This window comes from Chiloscyllium punctatum, chromosome 6 (assembly GCF_047496795.1).
Source record: "Chiloscyllium punctatum isolate Juve2018m chromosome 6, sChiPun1.3, whole genome shotgun sequence".
NCBI lineage: Eukaryota > Metazoa > Chordata > Chondrichthyes > Orectolobiformes > Hemiscylliidae > Chiloscyllium > Chiloscyllium punctatum.
The window spans coordinates 33,534,455-33,557,557 of NC_092744.1; the positions used below are offsets into that span (position 1 = coordinate 33,534,455).

The following is a 23,103-nucleotide window of genomic DNA, read 5'->3' on the forward strand; positions in this document are numbered from 1 at the left end:
GCCCACCTTTACAACAATGACTATTTTGCATTTAAGATAAAATGCATCTATAAGTTTGTACTCTATTCTGTTTATTGGGGCTGAGACTAGCTTTCATGAAACATGTTGGTGGACCATCTTTCTCCAATTTCAATCATGAATTTACAAAACCAACTAAACCAGAACATGAATTGATGTCTTTGAATCTTTTCAATTCATGAAAGATGGAATCCAGTTGAAGTGACTGCACAATTTTGACTATTGACTTAGATCAGGGTTTCAACATATGTTTCAAAAATATGTCTTGATTTCAGCAAAACCTCTTTTCAGAAATGTGGTTAGTCACTGTTCCTTTTCCAGCTGTGATTCTGAGCCAAAATGTCCTGTGAACGTTACTATTAATGATAATGCTTGAAGGATTTCAAATGGTTCCCAAACAATCAGTATACAATAGCTGCAACCAAGAAATGTCTGATGCTCATTAGATCCTGTTGTGACCAAATTGAAACTAGTTGTTCAGAGTGGTGTGGACTCACCTGTGAATGGTGGAGTCGAGGTCTGCGTACTTATGGGTTCTGATGTATCTGCTGGTGGAGTCGTGGATGTGGAGGTTGGTATTGTAGTTGTTGATGGTACAGAAGTTGAAGATGGTTCAGTCGGAGCAGTTGTTGAAACACTTGATGTATCTGTGCAATACAAAACAAAATTTTGCCTTTAATTACAAATTGATTGAATCATAACTGGCCAATGCAATGTGATCATGCTACTTTTGCAGTGGAGTTAGTTATTTATGTCAGTCAGTCCATGAAAAGTGAAGTTCATTTGTAGCTGGTGCATTCGGAGAGTTTGTATGTAAAGATTTCACTTAAAACCAAATGATTGTGTCCATCCAGCAGTTTAATTTTGTCCGTTCCTGGGATAGACTAACCAATCTTTCAGTTCTCTCTAAGTTTTTTTCCACATTACTCCATGTGCAGAATTAATATGCATTAATACTCCAATGTGGCCCAGCAATGACAATCATGCATTTGAGATAAAATGCATCCATTATATAATGTTGCTGTCTTCTTTTTTTGGGACTGTGCATAACTTTGGTTAAGAATGTTCCATGGCCATCATTCTCCACTTTGAATCACTACTTTAGAAAGCCAACTTAGCCAGAACATGGACTGATGTCATTGAATCTATTCAAGTCATTACAGATGGGACCAGTTATTGTGACAGCACGGTGAGTGCACTGACTCAGATCAAGGTTTTGAGATGCATTTCAAAATGCATCATGACTTATAATAAAATCTCTTTTAAAACTGATGGAGGTAACTGTTGGGTTCAGCTGTGACTCTGAGGCAACAAGTCATATTACTGGAAGTCTGCATACTTGTTGGTTCTGATGTACTTGTTGGTGGATTTGTGGATGAGGAGGTTGGTGTAGTAGTTGTTGATTGTACAGGTGTTGAAGATGATTCAGTCAGAGTAGATGTAGAAACACTTGATGTAACTGTACAATAAAAACAGAATTTAGTCTTGATTTCCAACATAAACGGATTCTTAATTATGCGAAGTCATGTCAACAATTTAAATTCTGAGCCAAGGTTGTTATGCCTGATAGCCACTCTGTGAAAGAGTTAGTGCATTCATCGCTGGCACATTCAGACAGTTTCAATGTTAATGTTTGAATGATTTGAAATATTTTTGAATTTTCAGAATACAGCTGCTCCGTCAAACCAAAATCTGATGCTTCTTAGTTCTTGTTGTTAGCGACATGGAAAGAGTGAGTAGGTTTGGGGTGGACTCACTTCGTATTGGTAGACTGGAAGTCTGCATACCTGTTGGCTCTAACGTACTTCTTGGTGGAGTTGTGGATGTGGAGGTTGGTATGGTAGTTGTTGATTGTACAGATACTGACAATGATTCAGTAGGAATAGATGTCGAAACACTTGCTGTACCTGTACAATAAAAATAAAAAATGAGCCTTTGTTTCCAACATAACCTGACTCTTAACTGAGTCATGGAATGTCAGCAAGTGAATTTCTGAGCCAAATTTGTAACATCTGACAGCCATCTGTGAGGACGTTAATGCATTGGTTGCCGGTACATTCGGACAGTTGTGACATTAAGTCTTTCAATAAAATAAAATATTCTGTCCATCTAGCAGATTAGATTCTTCTGTTCTCATAGCATGCAAAACAATTGTTCAGTTCTCTCACAGGATTTTTCAGTTTGTTTCATATGCACAGTAATGTGCAGTAACTCTTAAATTTAGCCCACCTTTACAACAATGACTATTTTGCATTTAAGATAAAATGCATCCATAAGTTTGTACTCTATTCTGTTTATTGGGGCTGAGACTAGCTTTCATGAAACATGTTGGTGGGCCATCTTTCTCCAATTTCAATCCTGAATTTACAAAACCAACAGAACCAGAACTAGGATTGATGTCTTTGAATCTTTTCAATTCATGAAGGATGGAATCCAGTTGAAGTGACTGCACAATTTTGTGTACTGACTTAGACCAGGGTTTCAACATATATTTCAAAAATGTGTCATGACTTTCAGCAAAACCTCTTTTCAGAAATGTGGTTAGTCATTGTTCCTTTTCCAGTTGTGATTCTGAGCAGAAATGTCCTGTGAACGTTACTATTAATGATAATGTTTGAATGATTTCAATTTCTTCCCAAACCATCAGTATACAAACCTGCAATAGAGAAATTACTGTTGCGACCGAACTGAAACCAGTTGTTCAGTGTGGTGTGGACTGACCTGTTATTGGCAAAGTGGAGGTTTGTGTACTTGTTGGTTCTGCTGGTGGAGTTGTGGATGTGGAGGTTGTTATTGTAGCTGTTGATGATGTAGAAGATGATTCATTCGGAACAGTTGTTGAAACACTTGATGTACCTGTGCAATTCAAACCAAAATTAGCTTTTAATTACAACATTGACTGAATCATAACTGCCACACGCAATGTGGTCACGTTACGTCTTCAGTGGCATTTGTGACATATGACAGTCAGTCCATAAAAAGTGACGTTTGTTTGGAGGTGGTGCTTTCGGAGAGTTCATATGTAAAGTTGTAATGAGAAAACAAATGAATCTGTCCATGAAGCAGATTAGTTTTGTCCATTCATGGGATGTACTAACCAATCGTTCGGTTCTCTCTAAGGTTTTTCCACATTACTCCAGAATTAATGTACATTAACACTCCAATGTGGCCCAGCAATGACAATCATGCATTTAAGATAAAATGCATCCATTATATAATGTTGCTATTCTATTTATTCGAAATGCGGTTAACTTTGGTGAAAAATGTGACATGTGACATTCTCCACTTGGAGTCACTCATTTAGAAAACCAGCTTAACCAGAACATGTGCTGATGTCATTGAATCAATTCAAGTCTTTGAAGAAGGGACCAGTTATTGTGACAATACGATTTTCTGTCCTGACTGAGATCAGGGTTTCAAAATCTATTTCAAGAATACGTCATGACTTATAATAAAATCTCTCTTACACAATAAGGCAGGTAACTACTGCGTTTCCGGCTGTGACTCTGAGACAACAAGTCATATTACTGGAAGTCTGCATACCTGTTGGTTCTGATGTACTTGTTGGTGGAGTTGTGGATGTGGAGGTTGGTGTAGTAGTTGTTGATTGTAAAGATTCTGAAGATGATTCAGTAGGAGACGATGTCGAAACACTAGATGTACCTGTTCAATAAAAAATACTAATTCGTCTTGATTCCCAACATAAGCGGATTCTTAATTGTGCAAAGTCATGTTGGCAATTTAAATTCTGAACCAATTTGGTTATGCCTGATTGCCACTCTGTGAAAGAGTTAGTGCATTCATACCTGGCACATTCAGAAAGTTTGAATGTTAATGTTTGAAGGATTTGAAATGCTTTTGTATTTTCAGAATACAGTTGCTGCTACAAACCAAAGTCTGATGCTTATTAGTTCTCGTTTTAATCACTATTGAAACAGTGGTTCAGTTTAGTGTGGACTCACTTTTGATTGATGGACTGGGATCTGCATACCTGTTAGTTCTGATGTACTTGGTGATGGATTTGTGGATGTGGAGGTTGGTATTGCGGTTGTTGATTGTACAGGTGTTGAAGATGATTCAGTGGATGCAGATGTGGAAACACTTGATGTACCTGTGCAATAAAAATCAAAATGTAGACTAGATTTCCAACATAACCTGACTCTAAACATAGACATCCAATGTCAGAAAGTTAAATTCTAAGCCAAATTTGGAATGCCTGCGAGCTATCTGCAAAAGAGTTCATGCATTTGTAGCTGGTACATTCAGACAGTTACTACATTAAAACTTTCAATAAAACAAAATATTCTGAAAATCTACAGGTTAGATTCATCTGTGCCCAGAACGTGCAAACCAATCTTTCAGTTCTCTCTCAGTTTTGTCTGGCTTGCTTCATGTGCACAGTTAACGTAGACCAACTCTTAATTTTTGCCCACATTTACAACAATGACTATCGTACATTTGAGATAAAATGCATCTGTAAGTTCGTACTCTACTCTGCTTACTGGGTCTGAGTCTGACTTATCTCAAACATGTTGGTTGGCCATCGTTCTCCACTTTGAATCACTAATTTTCAAAACCAACTGAACCAGAACATGGATTAATGTCTTTGAATCTATTCATTTCATTCAAGATGGAATCCAGTTGAAGTGACTGCACAATTTTGCGTATTGATTTAGATCAGGGTTTCAATATGTATTATCAGAAGGTCTAACAAAATCTCTTTTCGGAAATGTGGACATCACTGTTCCTTTTGCAGCTGTGAATCTGAGCCGAGCAGTGCTGTGAAACTTACTGTGAATGAAATTGTTTAAGGATTTGAAATGTTTTCCAAACCATCAGTTTGCAATAGCTGCAAGAGAGAAATTTCTGATGTTTCTTAGTTCCTTTTGATACCAAACGGAAACCCCTTGTTCAGTTAGGTGTGGACTCACCTGTTATTGGCAGAGTGGAGGTCAGTGTACTTGTTGGTTTGGATGTATCTGCTGGTGAAGTCGTGGATGTGGAGGTTGTTGTTGTAGTTGTTGATGGTATAAATGTTGAAGATGATTCAGTAGGAGTAGTTGTTGAAACACTTGATGTACCTGTGCAATACAAAACAAAATTTTACTTTTAATTACAATCTTGATTGAACCATAACTGCCTCACGCAATGTGACATTGCTACATTTTCAGCTGAATTTGTTCTGTAAAACAGTTAGTCAGTGGAAAGTGTAAGTCCATTTGAGCTGTTGCATTCGGAGAGTTCAGACGTAACATGTTCACTTAAAAGCAAATTATTGTGTCCATGAAGCAGGTTAGTTTTGTCAGATCCTAGAATGCAGTAACCAATTCTTCTGTTTGCTCTGAATATTTCCCACATTTCTCCATTTTCAGAACTAATTACATTAATTGCATTAACACTTCAATCTGGCCCAGCAATGATTATCATGCATTTGAAATAAAATGCATCCATTGTATAATGTTGCTCCTCTCTGTATTGGAACTGCGGTTAACGTTTGTCAACATGTTGCATGGCCATTGCTCTCCACTTTCAATCAATAATTTCCAAAACTAACGTAACTAGAACATGGATTGATGACATTAAATCTAATGAATTCATTAAAGATGGGACCAGTTGTTGTGACAAGACTACATTGTCCACTGATTCAGATCAGGGTTTTGACATGTATTTCAAGAATATGCCATGACTTATAATAAAATCTCTCTTTAAAAAAGAGGTAGGTAACTACTGTGTTTCCAGCTGTGATTCTGAGGCAACAAGTCATATTACTGGAAGTCTGCATACCTGTTGGTTCTGATGTACTTGATGGTGGGTTTGTGGATGTGGAGGTTCGTATTGTAGTTGTTGATTGGACAGGTGTTGAAGATGATTCAGTCGGAGTAGATGTAGAAACACTTGATGTACCTGTGCAATAAATATCAAAATTTAGACTTAATTTCCAACATAACATGACTCTTAACATAGCCATCCAATGTCAGAAAGTTAAATTCTAATGCAAATTTGGAATGACTGCGAGCCAGCTGTAAAAGGTTTCATGCATTTGTAACTGTTACATTCGGACAGTTACTACATTAACACTTTCAATAAAATAAAATATTCTGTAAGTCTACAGGTTAGATTCATCTGTTCCCAGGACATGCATACCAATCTTTCAGTTCTTTCACAGTTTTGTCTGGCTTGCTTCATGTGCACAGTTAACATGCACTAACTCTTAACTTTAGCCCACATTTACAACAATGACTATCATACATTTGAGATAAAATGCACCTGTAAGTTCGTACTCTACTCTGCTTACTGGGTCTGAGTCTGACTTATCTCAAACATGTTGGTTGGCCATCGTTCTCCACTTTCAATCACTAATTTCCAATACCAACTTAACCAGAATATGGATTGATGTCTTTGAATCTATTCAATTCATTAAAGATGGAATCCAGTTGAAGTGACTGCACAATTTTGCGTATTGATTTAGATCAGTGTTTCAACATGTATTATCAGAACATATAACAAAATCTCTTTTCAGAAATGTGGATATCACTGTTCCTTTTGCAGCTGTGAATCTCAGCCAAGCAGTGCTGTGAAACTTATTATCAATGATAATGTTTAAAGGATTTTAAATGTTTTCCAAACCATCAGTTTGCAATAGCTGCAAGAGAGAAATTACTGATGCTCCTTAGTTCCTGTTGATACCAAACGGAAACCCCTTGTTCAGTTCGGTGTGGACTCACCTGTGATTGGCGGAGTGGAGGTCTGTGTACTTGCTGGTTCTGATGTATCTGCTAGTGGAGTCGTGGATATGGAGGTTGTTGTTGTAGTTGTTGATGGTATAAATGTTGAAGATGATTCAGTAGGAGCAGTTGTTGAAACACTTGATGTACCTGTACAATACAAAAAAAATTTTGCTTTTAATTACAATCTTGATTGAACCATAATTGCCCCACACAATGTGACATTGTTACATTTTCAGCTGAATTTGTTCTGTAAAACAGTTAATCTGTGAAAAATGTAAATTCATTTGAGCTGTTGCATTCGGAGAGTTCAGATGTAACGTTTTCACTTAAAAACAAATTATTGTGTCCATGAAGCAGGTTAGTTTTGTCAGATCCTAGAAAGTAGTAACCAATCCTTCTGTTTGCTCTGAATATTTCCCTCATTTCTCCATTTGCAGAACTAATGTGCATTAACACTTCAATCTGGCCCAGCAATGATTATCATGCATTTATAATAAAATGCACCCATTGTATAATGTTGCACCTCTCTTTATTGGAACTGTGGTTAACGTTTGTCAACATGTTGCATGGCCATTGCTCTCCACTTTCAATCAATAATTTACAAAACTAACTTAACTAGAACATGGATTGATGACATTGAATCTAATCAATTCATTAAAAATTGCACAAGTTGCTGTGACAAGACCACATTGTCCACATGATTCAGATCAGGGTTTTGACATGTATTTCAAGAGTACGTCATGACTTATTATAAAATCTCTTTTTAAAAAAAAGAGGTAGGTAACTACTGCTTTTCCAGCTGTGATTCTGAGGCAACAAGTCATATTACTGGAAGTCTGCATACCTGTTGGTTCTGATGTACTTGATGGGGGATTTGTGGATGTGGAGGTTGGTATTGTAGTTGTTGATTGTAAAGGTGTTGAAGATGATTCAGTGGACGTAGATGTAGAAACACTTAATGTACCTGTGCAATAAAAATCAAAAGTTAGACTTGATTTCCAACATAACATGACTCTTACCATAGCCATCCAATCTCAGAAAGTTCAACTCTCAGCCAAATTTGAAATGCCTGCAAGCCATCTGTTGAAGGGTTAATGCATTTGTAGCTGGTACATTCAGACAGTTATGACATTAAAGCTTTCAATAAAATAAAATATGTTGTAAGTCTAAAGGTTAGATTCATCTGTTACCAGGACTTACATACCAATCTTTCAGTTCTCCCTCAGTTTTGTCTGGCTTGCTTCATGTGCACAGTTAACGTGCACTAACTCCGATATTTAGCCCACTTTTACAACAATGACTATCGTGCATTTGAGATAAAGTGCATCTGTAAGTTCGTACTCTACTCTGTTTACTGGGTCTGACTTTAACTTATCTCAAACATGTTGGTTGGCCATCGTTCTCCACTTTCAATCACTAATTTCCAAAAACAACAACCAGAAAATGGATTGATGTCTTTGAATCCATTCAATTCATTAAAGATGGAATCCAGTTGAAATGACTGCACAACTTTGTGTACTGACTTAGATCAGGTTTTCAACATGTACTATCAGAGCATATAAGAAAATCCCTTTTCAGAAATGTGGATTGTTCCTTTTGGAGCTGCGAATCTGAGCCGAGCAGTGCTGTCAACCTTACGATCAATAATAATGTTTAAAGGATTTGAAGTGTTTTCCAAACTATCAGTTTGTGATGGCTGTAAGAGAGAAATGTCTGATGCTTCTTAGTTCCTTTTGATACCAAACTGAAACCCATTGTTCAGTTCGGTGTGGACTCACCTGTTTTTGGCAGAGTGGAGGTCTGTGTACTTGTTGGTTCGGATGTATCTGCTGGTGAAGTCGTGGATGTGGAGGATGTTATTGTTGCTGTTGATAGGACAGATGTTGAAGATGATTCAGTAGGAGCAGTTGTTGAAACACTAGATGCACCTGTGCAATGCAAAACAAAATTTTCCTTTTAATTGCAATATTGATTGAACCATAACTGCCCCACACAATGTGACATTGTTACATTTTCAGCTGAATTTGTTCTGTAAAACAGTTAATCCGTGAAAAGTCTAAGTTCATTTGAGCTGTTGCATTCGGAGAGTTCAGACGTATCGTTTTCACTTAAAAACAATTTATTGTGTCCATGAAGCAGGTTAGTTTTGTCAGATCCTAGAATGTAGTAACCAATCCTTCCGTTTGCTCTGAATATTTCCCTCATTTCTCCATTTGCAGAACTAATGTGCATTAACACTTCAATCTGGCCCAGCAATGATTATCATGCATTTGAAATAAAATGCACCCATTGTATAATGTTGCTCCTCTCTTTATTGGAACTGCGGTTAACGTTTGTCAACATGTTGCATGGCCATTGCTCTCCACTTTCAATCAATAATTTCCAAAACTAACTTAACCAGAACATGGGTTGATGGCATTAACTCTAACCAATTAATTAAAGATGGAACCAGTTGTTGTGACAACATTATATTGTCCACTGATTCAGATCAGGGTTTTGACATGTATTTCAAGAATATGTCATGACTTACAATAAAATCTCTCTTTAAAAAAGAGGTAGGTAACTACTGCTTTTCCAGCTGTGATTCTGAGGCCACAAGTCATTTTACTGGAAGTCTGCATACCTGTTGGTTCTGATGTACTTGGTGGGGGATTTGTGGATGTGGAGGTTGGTATTGTAGTTGTTGATTGTACAGGTGTTGAAGATGATTCAGTGGATGTAGATGTAGAAACACTTGATGTACCTGTGCAATAAAAATCAAAATTTAGACTTGATTTCCAACACAACATGACTCTTAACATAGCCATCCAATCTCAGCAAGTTAATTTGCCAAGAGGTGCGAGGGAGGAGTGAAGGACTTCTGGGAATGTTTTTAAGTGGGTGAGATCTAAACACGTAACCCTACACCATAGGGCCTCCCTCCCTCCCACCTCCTCTAACCTTACTAAGAGTCTCTAAACTAGGTACGTTTTCAGGTTTCTTTGTTTTTCCTTCTCTTCCTTTGTTTAGTTCTGTGTGGGCTATCAGAGTAACAGGTTATGGATGTTAGGGCAGTTGCATGTTCCTCCTGCAGAATGTGGCAGGTGAGAGACACTTCACATGAATCTGCCGACTACATCTGCTGGAAGTGCACCCAACTCCAGCTCCTCGGAAACCGAGTTAGGGAACTGGAGTTGGAGCTGGATGAACTACGGACCATTCGGGAGGCTGAGGGGGAAGTTGAAAGGATGTACAGAGAGGTGGTCGCTCCCCAGACACAGGATAAGGACAGCTGGGTTACTGTCAGGGGGAAGAAAGAGAACCCATGTTCAGAGCAGGGATCCCCTGTGGCCGTTCCCCTCAGCAATAAGTATACCGTTTTGGACACTGCTAGTGGGGAAGGCCTACCGGGGGAAAGCCACAGTTATCAGGTATCTGGAACTGAGCCTGGCATTGTGGCTCAGAAGGAAAAGGGGTAGAATAGAAAAGCACTAATGTTTGGGGACTCAATAGTCAGAAGGATTGACAGGAGATTTTGTGGACAGGAATGGAACCCCCGGAAGTTATGTTGCCTCCCTGGTGCCAGCATCCAGGATGTTGCCGATCGGGTTTACAAGATTCTGAAGGGGGAGAGGGAGCAGCCAGAAATTGCGGTACATATTGGCACCAATGATACAGCCAGGAAAGGGATTGAGGATCTGAAAAGTGACGACAGAGAGCTAGGTTGGAAGCTGAAGAGCAGGACGAGTAGAGTAGTGATCTCAGGTTTGCTACCAGTGCCACCAGTGAGGTGAGGAACAGTCAGCGAATGCAGCTTAACACATGGCTGCGAGACTGGTGCAGGAGGGAGGGCTTCAGATACCTAGACCATTGGGATACCTTCTGGGGAAGGTGGGATCTGCACATGAAGGATGGGTTGCACCTGAACTGGAGGGGCACAAATGTCCTGGGTGGGAGATTTGCTCATGTGTTTCGGGAAGGTTTAAACTAATTTGGCAGGGGTATGTGGGAATCAGAGCCACATGTCTGAGAGGGGGTCAGTTGCAAATGTGACAGTGACAGGATGTAGTGAATCCAAAAGGAAGGTTTCTCACGTGATGAAACAAAGGGATCGGTTAAAGTGTGTATGCTTTAATGCAAGAGAGTCTGAAATAAGAGTGACAAACTTAGAGCATGGATCAGTACTTGGGACTACGATGTTGTGGCCAAAACAGAGACGTGTATTTCACTGGGGCAGGAATGGTTGCTTGAGGGAAGATAATCAATTGGGGAAAAGGAAATTATGATGCTACCAGACAGGAGTTGGGAAGTATAGACTGGGTTCTGAATTAGTGGTGCTGGAAGAGCACAGCAGTTCAGGCAGCATCCAAGTAGCTTCGAAATCGACGTTTCGGGCAAAAGCCCTTCATCAGGAATGATAAAGGGCTTTTGCCCGAAACGTCGATTTCGAAGCTACTTGGATGCTGGCTGAACTGCTGTGCTCTTTCAGTACCACTAATCCAGAATCTGGCTTCCAGCATCTGCAGTCATTGTTTTTACCTAAGTATAGACTGGGAGCAATTGGTCCACAGAAAGGGCACAGCAGACATGTGAAGACTATTTAAGGAGTAGTTGTTGCAAGTGATGTTGCAATTTGTTCCTCTGAGACAGGTAAGAAGGGGTAAGATTAAGGAACCTTGGATGATGAGAACAGAGGAACTTCTCATCAAAAGGAAGAAGGCACCTTATGTAAGGTGGAGGAAGCAAGGATCTAGCACAGCTTTAGAGGATTACAGGCTTGCTAGAAAGGAGCTCAGAAATGGACTGAGGAGAGCCAAGAGGAGGCACGAAAAAGGTTTGGCAAGAAGGATTAGGGAGAACCCAAAGGCATTTTATTCATATGTGAGGAATAAGAGAATGATCAGGGAGAAGGTAGGGCTGATCAGGAATAGCAGAGGGAACTTGTGTGTGGAGTCTGAGCAGATAGGGGGAGCCCTAAATGAGTTTTTGCTTCGTTTTTCACCAATTAAAGGGAACTTTTTTAGATTAGATTACTTACAGCGTGGAAACAGACCCTTCAGCCCAACAAGTCCACACCGACCCGTCGAAGTGTAAGCCACCCAGACCCATTCCCCTACATTTACCCCTTCACCTAACACTATGGGCAATTTAGCATGGCCAATTCACCTAACCTGCCCATTTTTGGATTGTGGGAGGAAATCGGAGCACCCGGAGGAAAGCCACACAGACATGGGGAGAATGTGCAAACTCCACACAGAGAATCACCTGAGGCGGGAATTGAACCCAGATCTCTGGCGCTGTGAGGCAACAGTGCTAACCACTGTGCCACTTGTTGTGAATGAAAACTTGGAGGAGCTGGGATACAGGCTTGACCAGATCAAGATTGATGAAGTTGATGTGCTAGAAATTTTGGAAAACATTAAGATTGATAAGTCCCCAGGGCCAGACCAGATTTATCCTTGACTGCTCCAGGAAGCGAGAAAGGAGGTTGCTAAGCCGCTGGTGAGGATATTTCCCTCCTCACTTTCCACGGGAATCGTACCGGAAGATTGGAAGGAGGCGAATGTTGTTCCTCTTTTCAAGAAGGGTAATAGGGAAATCCCTGGCAGTTACAGATCAGTCAGTCTTATGTCAGTGGTCAGCAAAGTTGTGGAAGGAATTCTGAGGGATAGGATTTATGCTATTTGGCAAAGCATAGTGTGATTAAAGGCAGTCAGCTTGGCTTTGTGAGGGGCAGATCATGCCTCACAAATCTTATTGAGTTATTTGAGGAGGTGATAAGACAGGTCGATGACGGTCGAGCAGTGGATGTGGTGTATATGGACTTCAGCAAGGTTCCCCATGGTAGGCTCATTCATAAAGTCAGGAAGTATGGGATACAGGGAGATTTAGCTATCTGGATTCAGGATTAGCTGGCTGACAGAAGGCAGAGAGTGATTGTGATGGAAAGTATTCTGCCTCAAGGACAGTGTTGAGTGGAGTCCCGCAGGGCTCTGTTCTTGGACCTCTGCTCTTTGTAGTTTTTATAAATGATTTGGATGAGGAGGTTGAGGGGTGGGTTAGTAAAGTTGCAGATGGCACAAAGGTTGGAGGTGTCGTCGATAGTATAGAGGGCTACTGCAGGCTGCAGCGTGACATAAACAGGATGCAGAACTGGGCTGAGAAATGGCAGATGGAGTTCAACCTGAATAAATACGAAGTGATGCATTTTGGAAGGTCGAACTCAAATGCTGAATATAGGATTAAAGACAGGATTGTTGACAGTGTGGAGGAACAGAGTGATCTGGGTATGCAAGTACATAGATCCCTCAAAGTTGCCACCCAAGTGGATCGGGTTTTTAAGAAAGCATATGGGGTTTTGTCTTTCATCAACAGGGGGATAGAGTTTAAGAGCCATGAGGTTTTGCTACAGCTCTACAAGTCCCTGGTGAGATCACACTTGGAATATTGTGTCCAGTTCTGGTCGGCCTACTATAAGAAAGATACAGAGGCTTTGGAGAAGGTGTAAAGAAGGTTTACCAGGATGCTACCTGGACTGGAGGGCTTGCCTTATGAAGAAAGGTTGAATAGGCTCAGACTTTTCTCTCTGGAGAGAAGGAGGAAGAGAGGTGACCTGATCGAGGTGTACAAAATAATGAGAGGAATAGATAGAATCAATAGCCAGAGACTTTTCCCCAGGGCAGGATTGACGGGTACGAGAAGTCACAGTTTAAAGATATTAGGAAGAAAGTACAAAGGAGGCTTCAGAGGTAGTTTTTTTCACACAGAGAGTTGTGAATGCATGGAATGCATTACCAGCGGTGGTGGTGGAAGCAGAGTCTTTGGGACATTTAAACGACTGCTGGGCATGCACATGGATAGCAGTGAGTTGAGGGGTGCGTAGGTTGTTACTATGTTTTACATTAGGGATTAAATCTCAGCACAACATCGTGGGCCAAAGGGCCTGATCTGTGCTGTACTTTTCTATGCATGTTCTATCTATCTATGTAAACTCTAAGCCAAATTGGGAATACCTGCGAGCCATCTGTAAAAGTGTTAATGCATTAGAGGCTGGTACATTTGGACAGTCGCTATATTAAAACTTTCAATAAAATAAAATGTTCTGTAAATCTACAGCTTAGATTCATCTGTTCCCACAACATGCATACCAATCTTTCAGTTCTCTCACAGTTTTATCTGGCTTGCTTCATGTGCACAGAAAACGTGCACTAACTCTTCAAGTTAGCCTCCATTTACAACAATGACTATTGTGCATTTCAGATAAAATGCCTCTGTAAGTTCATACTCTACTCTGCTTACTGGGTCTGAGTCTAACTTATCTCAAACATGTTGGTTGGCCATCGTTCTCAACTTTCAATCACTAATTTCCAAAAACAACTTAACCAGAATATGGATTGATGTTTTGAATGTATTCAATTCATTAAAGATGGAATCCAATTGAAGTGACTGTACAATTTTGCGTACTAACTTAGATCAGGGTTTCAACATATATTATCAGAATGTATAACAAAATCTCTTTTCAGAAATGTGGATATCACTGCTGCTTTTGCAGCTGTGAATCTGAGCCGAACAGTGCTGTGAAACTTATTATCAATTATAATGTTTGAAGGCTTTCAAATGTTTTCAAAGCCATCAGTTTGCAATAGCTGCAAGAGAGAAATTTCTGATGCTTCTTAGTTCCTGTTGATTCCAAACGGAAACCCGTTGTTCAGCTTGGTGTGGACTCACCTGTTATTGGCGGAGTGGAGGTCTGTGTACTTGTTGGTTCGGATGTATCTGCTGGTGAAGTCGTGGATATGGAGGTTGGTATTGTAGTCGTTGATTGTATAAATGTTGAAGATGATTCAGTAGGAGCAGTTGTTGAAATACTTGATGCATCTGTGCAATACAAAACAAAGTTTTGCTTTTAATTGCAATCTTGTTTGAACCATAATTGCCTCACGCAATGTGACATTGCTACATTTTCAGCTGAATTTGTTGTGTAAAACAGTTAGTCCGTGGAAAGTGTAAGTCCATTTGAGCTGTTGCATTCGGAGAGTTCAGACGTAACATGTTCACTTAAAAGCAAATTATTGTGTCCATGAAGCAGATTAGTTTTGTCAGATCCTAGAAAGTAGTAACCAATCCTTCCGTTTGCTCTGAATATTTCCCACATTTCTCCATTTGCAGAACTAATGTGCATTAACACTTCAAATTGGCCTAGCAATGATTATCATGCATTTGAACTAAAATGCACCCATTGTATAATGTTGCTCCTCTCTTTATTGGAACTGCGGTTAACGTTTGTCAACATGTTGCATGGCCATTGCTCTCCACTTTCAATCAATAATTTACAAAACGAACCTATCTAGAACATGGGTTGATGGCATTAAATCTAATCAATTCATTAAAGGTTGTACCAGTTGTTTTGACAATGCTATGTTGTCACTGATTCAGATCAAGATTCGACATGTATTTCAAGAAAACGTCATGACTTATTATAAAATCTCTTTTTAAAAAAGAGGTAGGTAACTACTGCTTTTCCAGCTGTGATTCTGAGGCAACAAGTCATATAACTGGAAGTCTGCATACCTGTTGGTTCTGATGTACTTGGTGGTGGATTTGTGGATGTGGAGGTTGGTATTGTAGTTGTTGATTGTACAGGTGTTGAAGATGATTCAGTGGATGTCGATGTAGAAACACTTGATGTACCTGTGCAATAAAAATCAAAATTTAGACTTGTTTTCCAACATAACATGACTCTTAATATTCCCAGATTCTAGATTAGTGGTGCTGGAAGAGCACAGCAGTTCAGGCAGCATCCAAGTAGCTTCGAAATCAACGTTTCGGGCAAAAGCCCTTCAACAGGAATAAAGGCAGTTAGCCTGAAGCGTGGAGAGATAAGCTAGAGGAAGGTGGGGGTAGGGAGAAAGTAGCATAGAGTACAATGGGTGAGTGGGGGAGGGGATACACCTCTTCCCACCCTATCTCTTGCAAAAATGCCATCCCATATTCCCAATTCCTCCTCCTCCGCCGGATCTGCTCCCAGGAGGACCAGTTCCACCACAGAACACACCAAATGGCCTCCTTCTTTAGAAACCGCAATTTCCCTTCCCATGTGGTTAAAGATGCCCTCCAACGCATCTCGCCTACATCCCGCACCTCCGCCCTCAGACCCCACCCCAACAACCGTAACAAGGACAGAATTCCCCTGGTGCTCACCTTCCACCCTACCAACCTTCACATAAACCAAATCATCCACCAACATTTCCGCCACCTCCAAAAAGACCCCACTACCAGGGATATATTTCCCTCCCCACCCCTTTCCGCCTTCCGCAAAGACCGTTCCCTCCACGACTATCTGGTCAGGTCCACGCCCCCAAACAACCCACCCTCCAATCCTGGCACTTTCCCCTGCCACCGCAGGAACTATAAAACCTGCGCTCACACCTCCTCCCTCACCTCTATCCAAGGCCCTAAAGGAGCCTTCCACATCCATCAAAGTTTTACTTGCACATCCACTAATATCATTTATTGCATCCGTTGCTCCCGATGCGGTCTCCTCTACATTGGGGAGACTGGGCGCCTCCTAGCAGAGCGCTTTAGGGAACATCTCCGGGACACCCGCACCAATCAACCACACCGCCCCGTGGCCCAACATTTCAACTCCCCCTCCCACTCTGCCGAGGACATGGACGTCCTGGGCCTCCTTCACCGCTGCTCCCTCACCACCAGACGCCTGGAGGAAGAACACCTCATCTTCCGCCTCGGAACACTTCAACCTCAGGGCATCAATGTGGACTTCAACAGTTTCCTCATTTCCCCTTCCCCCACCTCACCCTAGTTCTAAACTTCCAGCTCAGTAACTGTCCCCATAACTTGTCCGGACTTGTCCTACCTGCCTATCTTCTTTTCCACCTATCCACTCCACCCTCTCCTCCTTGACCTATCACCTTCATCCCCTCTCCCACTCACCCATTGTACTCTATGCTACTATCTCCCCACCCCCACCCTCCTCTAGCTTATCTCTCCACGCTTCAGGCTCAGTGCCTTTATTCCTGATGAAGGGCTTTTGCCCGAAACGTTGATTTCGAAGCTACTTGGATGCTGCCTGAACTGCTGTGCTCTTCCAGCACCACTAATCCAGAGTCTGGTTTCCAGCATCTGCAGTCATTGTTTTTACCTCTTAATATTGCCATCCAATCTGAGAAAGTTAAATTCTAAGCCAAATTAGGAATGCCTGCGAGCCAGCTGTAAAAGAGTTCATGCATTTGTAGCCAGTACGTTCGGACAGTTACTACATTAAAATGTTCAGTTAAGTAAAATAGTCTGTAAATCTACAGCTTAGATTCATCTGTTCTCACAACATGCATACCAATCTTTCAGTTCTCTCACAGTTTTATCTGGCTTGCTTCATGTGCACAGTTAACATGCACTAGCTCTTAAGTTTAGCGCCCACATTTACAAGGATGACTATCATGCGTTTGAGATAAAATGCATCTGTAAGTTTGTACTGTACTCTGCTTACTGGGTCTGACTCTAACTTATCTCAAACGTATTGGTTGGCCATCGTTCTCCACTTTCAATCACTAATTGTGTCCTCTTTGTCGACAGGAGTAGTGCCAGAGGACTGGAGGCTAGCAAACGTGGTTCCCTTGTTCAAGAAGGGGAGTAGGGATAATCCTAGTAACTATAGGCCAGTGAGTCTCACTTCTGTTGTGGGCAAAGTCTTAGAGAGAATTGTAAGGGATAGGATTTATGAACATTTGGATAGGAATAATGTGATCAAGGATAGTCAGCATGGTTTTGTGAAGGGCAGGTCGTGCCTCACAAACCTTATTGAATTCTTTGAGAAGGTGACTAAGGAGGTAGATGAGGGGAAAGCGGTAGATGTGGTATATATGGATTTTAGTAAGGCGTTTGATAAGGTCCCCCATGGTAGGCTACTGCAGAAAATACAGAGATATGGCATTGAGGGTGAGTTGGAGGTTTGGATTAGGAATTGGCTCTCTGGAAGAAGACAGAGGGTAGTAGTTGATGGCAAAGGTTCATCTTGGAGTGCCGTCACTAGCGGTGTTCCGCAAGGATCTGTTTTGGGACCATTGCTGTTCGTCATTTTTATAAATGACCTGGAGGAAGGGTTAGAAGGTTGGGTGAGCAAGTTTGTGGATGATATGAAAGTCGGAGGAGTTGTAGACAGTGAGGAAGGATATGGCAGGTTACAGCGGGATATAGAGAAGCTGCAGAGCTGGGCAGAAAGGTGGCAAATGGAGTTCAATGTAGCTAAGTGTGAAGTGATTCACTTTGGTAAGAGTAATAAAAAGATGGATTACTGGGCTAATGGTAGACTACTTGGTAGTGTGGAAGAGCAGAGGGATCTTGGTGTCCATGTACACAGATCTCTGAAAGTTGCCACCCAGGTAAATAGTGCAGTGAAGAAGGCATATGGCGTACTGGCTTTTATTGGTAGAGGAATTGAGTTCCGGAGTCCTGAGGTCATGCTGCAGTTGTATAAGACTCTGGTGCGGCCGCATCTGGAATATTGTGTGCAGTTTTGGTCGCCATACTATAGGAAGGATGTGGAGGCACTGGAACGGGTGCAGAGGAAGTTTACCAGGATGTTGCCTGGTATGGTAGGAAGATCCTATGAGGAAAGGCTGAGGCACTTGGGGTTGTTTTCATTGGAGAAAAGAAGGTTTAGGGGTGATTTGATAGAGGTGTACAAGATGATTAGGAGGTTAGATAGGGTTGACAGTGAGAACCTTTTTCCACGTATGGAGTCAGCTATGACAAGGGGGCATAGCTTTAAATTAAGGGGTGGTAGATATAGGACTGATGTTAGGGGTAGGTTCTTCACTCAGCGAGTCGTAAGTTCATGGAATGCCCTGCCAGTAGCAGTAGTGGACTCTCCCTCTTTATGGGTATTTAAGCGGGCATTGGATAGGTATATGGAGGATAGTGGGTTAGTGTAGGTTAGGTGGGCTTTGATCGGCGCAACATCGAGGGCCGAAGGGCCTGTACTGCGCTGTATTCTTCTATGTTCTATGTTCTATGTTCTAATTTCAAAAATCACCTTAACCAGAATATGGATTGATGTCTTTGAATCTATTCAATTAATTAAAGATGGAATCCAGTTGAAGTGAATGCAGAATTTTGCGTACTGACTTACAACAGTGTTTCAACGTGTATTATCAGAACGTATAACAAAATCTCTTTTCAGAAATGTGGATATCACTGTTCCTTTTGCAGCTGTGAATCTGAGCCGAGCAGTGCTATGAAACTTATTATCAATGATAATGTTTAATGGATTTTAAATGTTTTCCAAAACATCAGTTTGCAATAGCTGCAAGAGAGAAATTTCTGATGCTTCTTAGTTCCTGTTGATTCCAAACTGAAACTCATTGTTCAGTTCGGGGTGGACTCACCTGTTATTGGTGGAGTGGAGGTCTGTGTACTTGTTGGTTCTGATCTATCTGCTGGTGGAGTCGTGGATATCGAGGTTGTTGTTGTACTCGTTGATGGTATAAATGTTGAAGATGATTCAGTAGGAGCAGTTGTTGAAATACTTGATGCATCTGTGCAATACAAAACAAAATTTTGCTTTTAATTACAGTCTTGATTGAACCATAATTGCCTCACGCAATGTGACATTGCTACATTTTCAGCTGAATTTGTTCTGTAAAACAGTTAGTCCGTGGAAAGTGTAAGTTATTTTGAGCTGTTGCATTTGGAGAGAAGAGACATAATGTTTTCACTTAAAAACAAATGATTGTGTCCATGAAGCAGGTTAGTTTTGTCAGATCCTAGAATGTAGTAACCAATCCTTCCGTTTGCTCTGAATATTTCCCTCATTTCTCCATTTGCACAACTAACATGCATTAACGCTTCAAATTGGCCCAGCAATGATTATCATGCATTTGAAATGAAATGCATCCATTGCATAATGTTGCTCCTCTCTTTATTGGAACTGCGGTTAACATTTGTCAACACGTTGCATGGCCATTGCTGTCCACTTTCAATCAATAATTTCCAAACCAAACTTAACTAGAACATGGGTTGATGGCATTAAATCTAATCAATTCATTAAAGATTGTACCAGTTGTTTTGACAATGCTATGTTGTCACTGATTCAGATCAGGATTCAACATGTATTTCAAGAATATGTCATGACTTATTATAAAATCACTTTTAAAAAAAAGAGGTAGGTAACTATTGCTTTTCCAGCTGTGATTCTGAGGCAAAAAGTCATATTACTGGAAGTCTGCATACCTGTTGGTTCTGATGTAATTGATGGTGGATTTGTGGATGTGGAGGTCGGTATTGTAGTTGTTGATTGTACAGGTGTTGAAGATGATTCAGTCGGAGTAAATGTAGAAACACTTGATGTACCTGTGCAATAAAAATCAAAATTTAGACTTGATTTCCAACATTACATGACTCTTAACATAGCCAGGAGAAAGTGAGGACTGCAGATGCTGGAGATCAGAGCTGAAAATGTGTTGCTGGAAAAGCGCAGCAGGTCAGGCAGCATCCAAGGAACAGGAGAAGGGCTTTCCTGAAGAAGGGCTTATGACTGAAACATCGATTCTCCTGTTCCTTGGATGCTGCCTGACCTGCTGCGCTTTTCCAGCAACACATTTTCAGCTCTTAACATAGCCATCCAATTTCAGACAGTTAAATTCTACTGCGAATTTGGAATGTCTGCGAGCCATCTGTAAAAGAGTTAATGCCTTTGTAGCTGGTACATTTGGACAGACGCGACATTAAAACTTTCAAGAAAATAAAATATCCTGCAAATCTACAGGTTAGATTCATCTGTTCCCACAACATGCATACCAATCTTTCAGTTCTATCACAATTTTGTCTGGCTTGCTTCGTGTGCGCAGTTAACATGCACTAACTCTTTATATTAGCCCACATTTACAACAATGACTATCGTACATTTGAGATAAAATGCATCATACTCTACTCTGCTTACAGCATCTGAGTCTTACTTATCTCAAAAGTGTTGGTTGGCCATCGTTCTCCACTTTCAATCACTAATTTCCAAAAACAACTTAACCAGAATATGGATTGATGTTTTGAATGTATTCAATTCATTAAAGATGGAATCCAATTGAAGTGACTGTACAATTTTACGTACTGACTTTGATCAGGGCTTCAACATGTATTATCAGAACGTATAACAAAATCTCTTTTCAGAAATGTGGATATCACTGTTCCTTTTGCAGCTGTGAATCTGAGCCGAGCAGTGCTGTGAAACTTACTATTAATGATAATGTTTGAAGGATTTGAAATGTTTTCCAAACCATCAGTTTGCAATAGTTTCAAGAGAGAAATGTCCGATGCTTCTTAGTTTCGGTCGATACTAAACTGAAAACCGTTGTTCAGCTCGGTGTGAACTCACCTGTTTTTGGCAGAGTGGATGTCTGTGTACTTGTGGGTTCGGATGTAGCTGCTGGAGGAGTCATGGATGTGGAGGTTGGTATTGTAGTCGTTGATGGTGTAAATGTTGAAGATGATTCAGTAGGAGCAGTTGTTGAAACACTTGATGTACCTGTGCAATAAAAAACAAAAAATTTGCTTTTAATTACAATCTTGATTGAACCATAACTGCCCCACACAATGTGACATTGTTACATTTTCAGCTGAATTTGTTCTGTAAAACAGTTAATCTGTGAAAAATGCATGTTCATTTGAGCTGTTGCATTCGGAGAGTTTCAGAAGTAACGTTTTCACTTAAAAACAAATTATTGTGTCCATGAAGCAGGTTAGTTTTGTCAGATCCTAGAATGTAGTAACCAATCCTTCTGTTTGCTCTGAATATTTCCCACATTTCTCCATTTGCAGAACTAACGTGCATTAACACTTCAAATTGGCCCAGCAATGATTATCATGCATTTGAAATAAAATGCATCCATTGTATAATGTTGCTCCTCTCTTTATTGGAACTGCGGTTAACGTTTGTCAACATGTTGCATGGCCATTGCTCTCCACTTTCAATCAATAATTTCCAAAACTATCTTAACTAGAACATGGGTTGATGGCATTGAATCTAATCAATTCATTAATGATTGGACCAGTTGTTGTGACAAGACTACATTGTCCACTGATTCAGATCAGGGTTTCGACATGTATTTCAAGAATATGTCATGACATATTATAAAATCTCCTTTAAAAGAAGAGGTAGGTAATTACGGTGTTTCCAGCTGTGATTCTGAGGCAAAAATTCATTTTACTGGAAGTCTGCATACCTGTTGGTTCTGATGTACTTGGTGGTGGATTTGTGGATGTGGAGGTCGGTATTGTAGTTGTTGATTGTACAGGTGTTGAAGATGATTCAGTGGTTGTCGATGTAGAAACACTTGATGTACCTGTGCAATAAAAATCAAACTTTAGACATGATTTCCAACACAACATGACTCTTAACATAGCCATCTAATGTCAGAAAGTTAAATTCTAAGTCAAATTTGGAATGCCTGCGAACCATCTGTAAATGGGTTAATGCATTTGTAGCTGGTACATTGGGAAAGCCACTAAATTAAAACTTTCAGTAAAAAAAAATATTCTGTAAATCTACAGGTTAGATTCATCTGTTCCCTGGACGTGCAAACCAATCTTTCATTTCTCTCACAGTTTTGTCTGGCTTGCTTCATGTACACAGTTAACATGCACTAACTATTTTAGCCCACATTTACAACAATGACTATCGTACATTTGTGATAAAATGCATCTGTAAGTTCGTACTCTACTCTGCTTACTGGGTCTGAGTCTAAATTAGCACAAACATGTTGGTTGGCCATCGTTCTCCACTTTCAATCACTAATTTCCAAAACCACCTTAACCAGAACATGGATTGATGTTTTGAATGTATTCAATTCATTAAAGATGGAATCCAATTGAAGTGACTGTACAATTTTGCGTACTGACTTTGATCAGGGTTTCAACATGTATTATCAGAACGTGTAACAAAATCTCTTTTCAGAAATGTGGATATCACTGCTCCTTTTGCAGCTGTGAATCTGAGCCGAGCAGTGCTGTGAAACTTACTATTAATGATAATGTTTGAAGGATTTGAAATGTTTTCCAAACCATCAGTTTGCAATAGATGCAAGAGAGAAATTTCTGATGCTTGTTAGTTCCTGTCGATACCAAACTGAAACCCGTTGTTCAGGTCGGTGTGAACTTACCTGTTATTGGCGGAGTGGAGGTCTGTGTACTTGTGGGTTCGGATGTAGCTGCTGGAGAAGTCGTGGATGTGGAGGTTGGTATTGTAGTCGTTGATGGTATAAATGTTGAAGATGATTCAGTAGGAGCAGTTGTTGAAACACTTGATGTACCTGTGCAATAAAAAACAAAAATTTGCTTTTAATTACAATCTTGATTGAACCATAACTGC

The 23,103-nt window shown here is 40.5% G+C and overlaps 1 protein-coding gene across 1 annotated transcript in view; it reads right to left on the reverse strand.

Annotated features, from left to right (window-relative positions):
* Positions 1-23,103, reverse strand: part of LOC140478647 (uncharacterized) — a 106,305-nt gene that overhangs the window by 35,931 nt on the left and 47,271 nt on the right. The window contains exons 38-52 of the mRNA XM_072571863.1: positions 22,895-23,044; positions 21,959-22,078; positions 21,112-21,261; positions 19,974-20,093; positions 19,130-19,279; positions 15,297-15,416; positions 14,454-14,603; positions 5,803-5,922; positions 4,950-5,099; positions 4,010-4,129; positions 3,562-3,681; positions 2,740-2,874; positions 1,806-1,925; positions 1,358-1,477; positions 516-665 (exon numbers count right to left, since the gene is read on the reverse strand). Of these exons, the coding sequence (XP_072427964.1) occupies positions 516-665; positions 1,358-1,477; positions 1,806-1,925; positions 2,740-2,874; positions 3,562-3,681; positions 4,010-4,129; positions 4,950-5,099; positions 5,803-5,922; positions 14,454-14,603; positions 15,297-15,416; positions 19,130-19,279; positions 19,974-20,093; positions 21,112-21,261; positions 21,959-22,078; positions 22,895-23,044 (1,995 nt within the window). The remainder of the gene's footprint in view (positions 1-515; positions 666-1,357; positions 1,478-1,805; positions 1,926-2,739; positions 2,875-3,561; positions 3,682-4,009; positions 4,130-4,949; positions 5,100-5,802; positions 5,923-14,453; positions 14,604-15,296; positions 15,417-19,129; positions 19,280-19,973; positions 20,094-21,111; positions 21,262-21,958; positions 22,079-22,894; positions 23,045-23,103) is intronic.